Here is a 9,725-nt window from a genome sequence, read left to right on the forward strand (position 1 = left end):
TTGTGACACATGAATATATGATCAGTGGTTATGATCTTATGCAGTTTAAGCTGGTATGATGGTATGATAGAGAGGACTGTTTTTTTAAAGGTGCTGACGATGGCATGAATAAAGGTGCTGCAGCATACCTTTGCCTATTCCTGATTCCGAGCCTGCACTTACCGCTTTAGCAAGAAAATATGATTAACGCACACTACCATTCTAGCGGATTCTGAATAACAAACGAACCATTTTTGCCGATTCGTAATAACGCACGAGCCATTTTTGCCGATTCGTAAAAAAATGTACGGTAACATTAATTGACCACCATTCACTTTTTATTCCCAAAACGACGGCGTCTGGATGAGGTGAATTCATCCTCCTGCCCTGTCTATATATCCTGCGGGTTTTAGAAATTTGAAAAATAATTCTCCAAATCTGGGTTTGTTGCTGATCCTACAACCCGACCTCTCTGCTGTTCTCCCTTCCATTTTGCCCACCCACCCCAATTCAGAGCATTGCGAGTGAGCAATGGCGACGCCGCCGCCGAACATGGAGGGCGGTCCGCCGCAAGTCGTAGCACAGCCGCCGGGGACGGACATGACCGGAATATGCTTCAAGGACCAGCTCTGGCTGAGCTCTTATCCTCTCGATCGTAATCTGGTCTTTGATTACTTCGCCATCTCCCCCTTCTACGACTGGACTTGTAACAATGAACAGCTCCGTCAGCGCGCTATTCACCCTCTTGATATCTCTCACCTCTCGTATGTACTCTCCCTCTCACTTTTCAACTTCAAGTTTTGTTTCTTTTTTTTTTTTTCCGATTATATTTTGGTTTAGGGTTTTTGAATTGTGAATTTTGTGTCAAGTATTTGAAGGTACATTGTGTTATTAGAAGAGGGTTGGTGTTATATTGGTTGGTTATGTATTATTAGAACCTAGTGATGAGCAATTGGATTAGGTGTGGTTGATAATTGGGAGAGGTTTTGATGGTTACTTCTGGTCTGTGTTATAGCAAAATGACGGGGATAGAGTACATGCTGGTAGACGTTAAGGAGCCGCATCTGTTTGTTATCCGTAAGCAAAAGAGGGACAGTCCGGAGAAAGTTACAGCCATGATGACTTACTATGTGATGGACGGTTCGATATATCAGGCACCACAGCTCTGCAATGTCTTTGCAGCTCGCGTTGTAAGTTCTCTAATTGGTTGAACAGTTCAAAACTTATTCGATTGAAAATTACGTCTTGGTGCAATAACAATGTCATGGATAGAACCTGGAGGTTTTAGGTAATATTCAATGTATGCTTATGGAAGCTGAAGCCAGGCTAAGTTAATATCCATTTTAGTCATTAAGTTAAGACTGGCAGTGGTTTGCTCTGTGAATAGTTCTTTCAAAATTTAAAGGAGAAGTCTTTGTTCCATCCTGATAATCTGTTGGCACATGCTGTAGGACCGCGCTATCCATCATATACATAAGGCTTTCACTACTGCTTCTTCAAACTTGGAGAAGATCGGATATGGTATGTGATCCCTGCATTTCTTCATTGTATGATCTGATCTTTTAGCAAATGTTAGTATGTCTGGCAGTGGAAGGAATGGGATAACTGATTTCAGTATGCGGTGGCATTTGAGATGAAGTTGAACATTGGCTTCTGTTATTTGCATACCGATGGATATGTGAAAATGATACATTATAAAATGATGGCTGATTGAATTTTAATATGCGGTCTTTTGAGATAGCATTTCTTTTTAGTGTATATAGATTGGACAATGTTGGGTCGTCTTTTTGATTGGCTGGCATAATGGGTTTTTAAAGGAGTTTCTGTGTTTGGTGTGAAATATGACTAGTTTTTGGCTTTTTAGAACTACAGGCCAAGTGTTTAGTAAATAATTACTATGGATTTTCTGTCCTGTTTTTAATGAAATGTTTGGAAGAAGGTTTTCTTGGAGAATTCTCTGTGTTTTAGGAGGGGAGGGTACAACTGAGTCTTTGGTCTTTGATTGATGAAAACTGATTCATGTTGGTTCTCCATGAAAGCTAGTATGGGGTTGCTTAAACATATGAATTAGATGCTTGAAGAAAACTAGCTTTTAGAAACCAGATATGCTGACTTGAAGTTGGAAATGAACCAGTTTTTCTTTTTTAATGAAGTATGGTAAAACAGAGTTATTTTCTATATCTATTGTTTCTTCAGCGCTTGAGTTTAGATTTATGTGTTGAATGGGGAGAAGGCTCTGTCATAGGGTTGGGGGATGATACCAATTGTGATCTGCATTTTTTTTTTGAAGTAAAAATAAAAATAAAAATGCAGATGTGAAGGCCCCATTTGTTTCTTGTTTGAATTTATTAAAATCTGTGGGAAATTGACGTAGGCTCACTAATCATAACCGTGCAATCAGAATTTGATTAAAGGCTTCTGGTCCTTGGACCATTATAGTTGTAAAGGGTCATTCTCAGCGGAGTGTTCACCTTTCTGGGGGATGGTCTCGTGGTAGTTGGACAGGTTTAAGTTCTCATATTCATTGTGGTATAAAGGAATAGGGCAGAGTAGCACACAACAGGCTAATTACCATTGCTGTGCTACATTTACTTTCAAGTCATGGGAAAATATGTTAGTTGTTATTTCGTAAACATGATAAACTTGTTCCTAGGCATGTGTAAACGAGTCTTCTGCATGTCTTGCATAATTATAGGACAATAATGTTTTCTGTATGTGTTGGCACATCATGACCTTTTTCCATTTGTTGGGTTGTTTTTTTGAGCCAGTGACTTTGATGTTAATGGTTTTAACTCAGTTTGATATCTGTGATGCAGTTGATCCTGAAAATGAGACTGCAGCCCCTGAACCCAAGGCTAGCAAAGAGACAATTGACTTGAGGGAATTTAATCGTGTGAACCAAATTCTTCAATCGTTATTGCGCAAGGTAATTATCAAAGACCTAAAACAAGTATTTTCTGTGCTCATATTGCGATAATGAACTGCATTAGTAAAGGATTGGCTGGATTTTATGATTCTTGTGTGGTCATGTGCAAGAATATAATCTGAAACATATAATTAATTTCGCATCACACATGTATCACCAGGACTAACCGCTACTTTTCACTCTGTTTATGCAGCTGCCACCAGCCCCACCCCCACCACCATTCCCAGAAGGCTATGTTCCCGTCTCCACTGGAGAAGCAGAGAACGGCTCAGAAACTCAGCAAGCTGGAGAGCCACAACAACCTCCAGTGGATCCCATCATCGATCAAGGCCCAGCTAAAAGAATGAAATTTTAGATTAGAGGTAGTTACCAACTTTACATCATGTTAAGGGTACCAAATGGTCCAGGAGAAACAAATTTCAGCATATTTGAGAAACAGAGGTATATGCTTAGATCTGAGCGTTTGACCTTTGAATAGCAAATCATGCACAGTGGGACTTACACATAATTGAAAGTTATGAATCTAGTCATTCTAGTGCTTGTAATCTTGTAGTCTGATTACTCATGCAGGACTGAAGATTAGGAAGTTTCTGATATAAACATTTCTTCATGTCATTTGCGAAGAAACAGTTGTAATCATTTGGCCTAATGTCGATTTCAATTTCATGGTAGCTGCCGTTGAGCATTGTCGTTCGTGAATATTTGTTTATTGTTCTTCAGTTTACTTTAACAAGTGGTTATTATATATACCTCACACTAGGAACATACTTTGGACTAAATGACTTGGTCTCTATTTTTTCAGCAAGTGTCATTAAAAAAGATGATATTTGTTGCCCGGTTATAGGGTGAAAAGGAATGCGTGCCGACCATGAAAATATGAAGGAAATGCCATTGAATGTTTATATTATCCAACCTTGAATCTATTCTATGATGCAAGCGTTTGATGCCAGCTTTGTGTTGTTAAACTTATTTCTCTTGGCCAATTAAGACTTTTGAGTCTCTCATGTGTAGTCAAATGATAGTGGTGATATTTTCCGTTATGAGCTGTGCCTTAGCCAAATATATTACTCCCAACTGTTATCCTCTTGTCATCTCTCTTTGTCGACTTCCAATTTCTTACAGCAGTTGTTGTTTCTAGTCCATTGTCCACCCTTTTAAATTTTCATTTGATGGCTAAGGTGAAGTGATAGCTAGCTAATTATAATTCTAACAAGTTTTAGGGGTTGTGAAATGTCTAGGCTATACACATTATATATATATATATATATATATATATATGTACCATGTTCTTTTTTCTAAATATAAATTTTAGCGGAAACTTCTCAACAGGATGTAAACAAATGTGATTGTTAGAAATACGGTAAATGGATGTTGAGTTGTACGTAGACCAATAACTAAAGCTTTGCAAGTTTCTTGTAGACCGAACTTGATTGTTTAATAGAGGTAATTAAGATAAATGGATGCAGAGTTGTCGACCAATAACTAAGGCTTTGTAAGTTTCTTGTAAACCGAACTCATTTTTATGGTCTCGTTGGGTTCGTGAAAATGAAAGTAATTATTTTCACTATTAGAAGAAAGACTTTAGCCGACGAAATAAAAAAAACCAGGCCGACGAATCATTTTTTTTTTCCTTCATCGGCTAATTTATATTTTCGTCGGCTATGGTCAACTTTAACCAACGAAATTTTAATTTCATCGGCGAAAGAATTTATTTCGTCGGCTAAAGTTCACAGACTATAGCCGACGACTTTAAACATTCTTTAGCCGATGACTTTAAACATTCTTTAGCCGACGAAATTTTAAAGTGTTTTATATTTGTAGATCTGGACAGCAGCTCATCTGGGAAAAAAAAAACGGGAGAAGAAAAAACGGGAGAAAAAGTTTGGGTGTTGTCGAAATTTGTCCATAATTAGTTTGTGGAGCTATATATAGGTACGTACATGTGTATATATGTTGATTTTGAGTTTTATTTGAGTTGATCAATTTTGAGTGTGATTAAATTGATAGATTTTGAGTACGTTGGATGTATATATATATGTGTTGATCGATTTGGTTGATGATTTGATAATATATATGAAGTTGTTCATAAGTAGTAGATATATATATATATGTTAATTAATTTATAATATTGTGTTGATGGTATGAAGTTGTTGATGATATGAGTTGATGATGATTTGTGATGATGTTGATATATAATATTGTTATGAGTTGATCGATTTTGAGTACGTTGGATGTATATATATATATATATATATGTTGATCAATTTGGTTGATGATTTAATAATATATACGAAGTTGTTCATAAGTAGTAGATATATATATATATATGTTAATTAATTTATAATATTGTTGATGGTATGAAGTTGTTGATGATGATTTTGTGATGATGTTGATATATATAATATTGTTATGTAATTATTAAGTATATATATATATGTGTTAATTAATTTGTTATCAATTAGTTATAGTACGTAGAATATATACTAAATGAATTGAAATTTTATATATGGCATATAATTTAATTAATAATTAGCTACCGTTATACATATATATTTTGTTATATTTTCAGGATATGGATATGAGTTGGATTTCGCTTCCAAAATAGGACAAAAGATATGGTAAAGGAGTTATGAGTTTTCTGGAATATGCGCTGGATAATGCTAACGGGAATACAATTATCTATTGCCCGTGCACGAAATGTCAGTGTCGCAGCGATATGCATCGATTTGCGATTGACAAAGTATGGCAGCACCTGAAGAGTAACAGGTTTTGGGAGAAGTACACATGTTGGTTATATCACGGTGAAACATCATCATGGGGTCCGCATGATCATGGGCAATTTTCTGAGACGGGCAGTACATCCAATGATCCAACAACAGCCTTCATCAACGACATATTTCCTTATGAGAGCGGTGAATGCGCTCAAGGACAGTATATGCCTGACCCGGTGCAGCCCTTCCCTAGAGTTGTCAACACTGCTGGTATTGACAAGTACAACAAACTGCTTGCTTTCCAACAGACCCCTGTGTACCCCGGTTGTCAGAAGACCGTTCTTGAAAGTGTGATGGACGTAATGAAGATTAAAGTTGAGACAAAATCGACCGTGAAGGTTGTTGATGATTATCTACAGTACACTGCTTCGATGCTGCCCCACGGTCATCGTCTTCCTACCACTCATCATAAGGTCCGATGTATCCTGAAAGATCTTGGGCTTTCCTACATCAAGATCCATGCATGCAGATATGACTACGTTCTCTTTTGGGGTAAAGATCCAGAAGGGAATGACCTTGGTGGCCTTGACGCATGTCCGGTATGTCACACTGACAGTCTGACAGGTATAAGCTGACTCCTGCAGGCAATAGGAAACCTGTGAAGGTACTCCGGTATTTCCCAGGCTGAAGCGGTTGAGGGATAGGCTGGAGCAGTTGTACATGTCTTCACACACGGTTGAAGCTATGAGATGGCACGCTGATAGGGGATTGCATGACGAAGATACCTTTATACACCCTGCTGACGGGGAGGCTTGAAAGCATATAGACAGGGAGTTTCCTCATTTTGCGTCAGAGGTCCGAAATGTGAGGTTTGAGCTCTCATCCGACAGGTTTAACCCTTTTGGCAACATGAGTCTTCAATACAGTGTATGGCCGGTGATTTTGGTACCGTACAACCTTCCTCCATGGATGTGCATGAAGAAGGAATACAATATGTTGAGTTTGTTGATTCCGGGGCCCGGTTATCCAGGGAAGTGTCTCGATGTGTATTTGAGACATTTGATTGAAGAACTTAAGTTTTTGTGGGACGTTGGTCATCCCACTTATGACAAGTACATGCACGAGATGTTCCAGATGCATGTCATGGTTGTTGGTACCATCAGTGATTTTCCTGCCCGTGGGATGTTGTCGGGCAACGTTGTTAGGGGATACAAGGCTTGTCCATAGTGCCTTAGCGATGAGGGGAGCAGCAGTCATTGCAACAAGATATGCAAATTGGGTCACCGTACTCTCTTTTCATATGATCACGAATTGCTGTTTGATACGCAGGCATTTGATGGGACCGTAGAAAACGGTGTGCCTCCCAGAAGATGGACAGGGGAAGAAGTGCTTAATGAGTAAGATTTTGGGCAGCTCAGCAATCATCCCAATATTGTGGCGGCAATACCTGAAAGACCCGACATGTACAAATTCTGGACACATAAAAGCATATTCTGGGAACTCCCATACTGGAGTAAGTTGTTGATCATGCACTACCTAGATGTGATGCACATAGAAAAGAATGTTTGCGATAGTGTAGTGGGCACAATGCTGAACTTGGAGGGAAAGACGAAAGACGGTCCTAAGGCACGCATTGATCTAAAAAAAATGCAATTAAGAAGACATCTGTGGTTGAAAGAAGGGAAGAAAAAAATGCCTCAAACTCCTTACACCGTGAAGCCTGACCAGAAGAACGTAATTTTCAAGTGGATGAGTTGCGTGAAGTATCCTTCAGGCTATGTAGGAAATATAGCCCGGTGTGTGAACTTCCGGGACAATAAGATGTACGGGTTGAAGAGTCATGACTGTCATATCCTGCTACAACATCTCTTCCCTGTTTTCATTCGACCGTTCCTTCCCCGTCAGGTGGTGGAGCCGTTAGTAGCGTTGGCAAGATTCTTCCAGAAGTTATGCACACAGGAAGTGAAAAAATCTAACCTCTGGGAAATGCAAGAGGACATCATTTATATCATATGTAAATTTGACAGGATATTTCCTCCAATTTTTTTGACATCATGCCTCACCTGATGATCCATCTTCCCGGGCAATTGTTGCTTACCGGTCCGGTCCAGTACACTACACTTGTATGTATCCCATAGAAATGTACGTTTTTTACATCTGAATTCCTCAATATACATGTTCAATAATCATAACACTTTGCAACTTGATTTATAGGCAACTTGAAGACTACAAAGATTATGTGGCTAATAAATCCGCGCCTGAAGGATGTATAGCTGAAGCATATATTGCGCACGAGTGCGTCACCTACATGAAGTTGTATTTAGGAGCGTTGAAAGAAACTCCGCAAACCATACCGGTAGATGTACCGAAGTTCAATCTTTCCATACTCTCCAGTGATGTTGAAGTTTATGGAATTTTGCCAGACTCCTACAAGTTGCAACCACATGAGCTAGTCATTGCCCACTGGTGGGTATTGATTAACTGTCGAGAAGTTGAATACTAGAAAGACATCCATCTATATTGTCCAGACATTCAAGGTGATCTCGAGTACCACAACAGGGAGTTCGCAAATTATTTTGGCGGCTGGGTACGTAATTCAATATTTTTGTACGTGTTTATGTTTATTGCATAATTATTCATATTTACAGTTGAATGGTTGGTTGCAGATGAACCATATTTAATTTGATGGTCACCCAAATTGGTCGCACGAACTAAGACTTCTAGCGATGAAGCCGATAATGTCAAGAGTTTATCAGATGTGCAAGGTGAATGGCGTGCAATTTATATGTGAACAGAGAGACAGTAGACGGAGAACACATAATTCTGGGGTGATGGCGCATGGTGGGCGGAATGGAGTTGACTATTACGGTGTTCTCCATTCAGTGGTGGAACTCGTTTATGGGCAAGGCATGACAGTGCACCTCTTCAAGTGTAGATGGTTTGATACTAGGCCGCAGAGCATGAAGACCGATCAGTACGGAATATTATCGGTGAACATTGCTACAAGTTGTTACGAAAATGACCAGTTCGTTTTTGCCACATCGGTAAAACAAGTGTTTTATTTTGATGACCTTGGTAAGGGTGACGCATGGAAAGTAGTCAACCTTGTGCACCCTCGAAACATTTACCGGGCGGCTACACTTGGAGACGCCGAAGACGAGGAAGAAGATGTTACGTATCAAGAGCCCAACGCAATAGGTATTCCTAACTCCTCTACCATTCGCCTTAATAATTTTAAAACAGGTCGTTCGGTGCGAATTCGTGAAGAAGAGCCAAGGCTTATTGATGTTGATCCAAATCAAGAAACAGATGAAGACTCTGGCGATGAGGAAATGCATAGATTACCAGAAATTAATTCTGACACCGAAGAAGACTCATCGGATAATTCCGATTACGAGCCTTAGTTTTAATTTAGAGGACGTAATACATTAATTTGTAATAAAAAAGAATGTATTACCTTTATAGTTTACATATGTTGAATTCATACATCTCACTCTTGATTCTAGATCGTCAATTAAACATGCCATTAAACGAGATGAAGATGGGACTCTTATCTTTGACGAACGCACAGGAATGAGAATTTCTGATGCTGTTAATACCTTATTTTACATAATTATCCAACATTTTATAGGAACACCTAGTCAGATAACATCCAGAATTCATGATCAACTCAGTAACCTTAGGTATCCTACCTTATGTGACTTCAAATGGTACAAAGATGTATTCATTTCTCGAGTTATGCTTAGAAAAAGAAAAATTCATAAATGGCCTCCCAAAATTATTTGCTCATAAAATCAGACAAGTTCTTAGTAATTAAACAGGTCACATAAACTACGATTCTTTAACTTACAGAAATATAATTACAGTAATCTAAAAAGAAGGATTAAAAATGTGTATAGATATGAAACTAAATGCTCAAATGAAGTCAGATAAGAAAACAGCTAAATATGAATTAGGAAATTTTTGTGAACAATATGGCTTACCTCCCTTACCTCCTTCAAGGAAGAAAAAAGTAAGCAATAAATTTATTCCTTATTATTCAAAAAGAAAATTTACACCTTATAAAAGTAACTTTGAGCCAAACAAATTTTATTCCAAAAACAAATTTC

At 38.4% G+C, this 9,725-nt stretch overlaps 1 protein-coding gene across 1 annotated transcript; it reads left to right on the forward strand.

Annotated features, from left to right (window-relative positions):
- Positions 1-451: 451 nt before the first annotated feature.
- On the forward strand, positions 452-3,495 carry LOC101306327 (mediator of RNA polymerase II transcription subunit 6-like). Its single transcript, XM_004297578.1, has 5 exons — positions 452-743; positions 995-1,169; positions 1,431-1,500; positions 2,796-2,905; positions 3,099-3,495. Exons 1-5 carry the CDS (start codon positions 511-513, stop codon positions 3,258-3,260), a joined length of 750 nt encoding a protein of 249 aa, XP_004297626.1. The 5' UTR covers positions 452-510; the 3' UTR covers positions 3,261-3,495.
- The last annotated feature ends 6,230 nt before the right edge of the window (positions 3,496-9,725 follow it).

The sequence above is a fragment of the Fragaria vesca genome, linkage group LG4, assembly GCF_000184155.1.
Source record: "Fragaria vesca subsp. vesca linkage group LG4, FraVesHawaii_1.0, whole genome shotgun sequence".
NCBI lineage: Eukaryota > Viridiplantae > Streptophyta > Magnoliopsida > Rosales > Rosaceae > Fragaria > Fragaria vesca.

Excerpts from the sequence above, each read along its gene's own strand:
- LOC101306327 (XM_004297578.1), top strand. The coding sequence starts at position 511 with ATGGCGACGCCGCCGCCGAACATGGAGGGCGGTCCGCCGCAAGTCGTA. Across the intron at positions 1,170-1,430 it reads ATGTCTTTGCAGCTCGCGTT|GACCGCGCTATCCATCATAT; the intron begins GTAAGTTCTCTA and ends CACATGCTGTAG. Across the intron at positions 1,501-2,795 it reads CTTGGAGAAGATCGGATATG|TTGATCCTGAAAATGAGACT; the intron begins GTATGTGATCCC and ends TCTGTGATGCAG.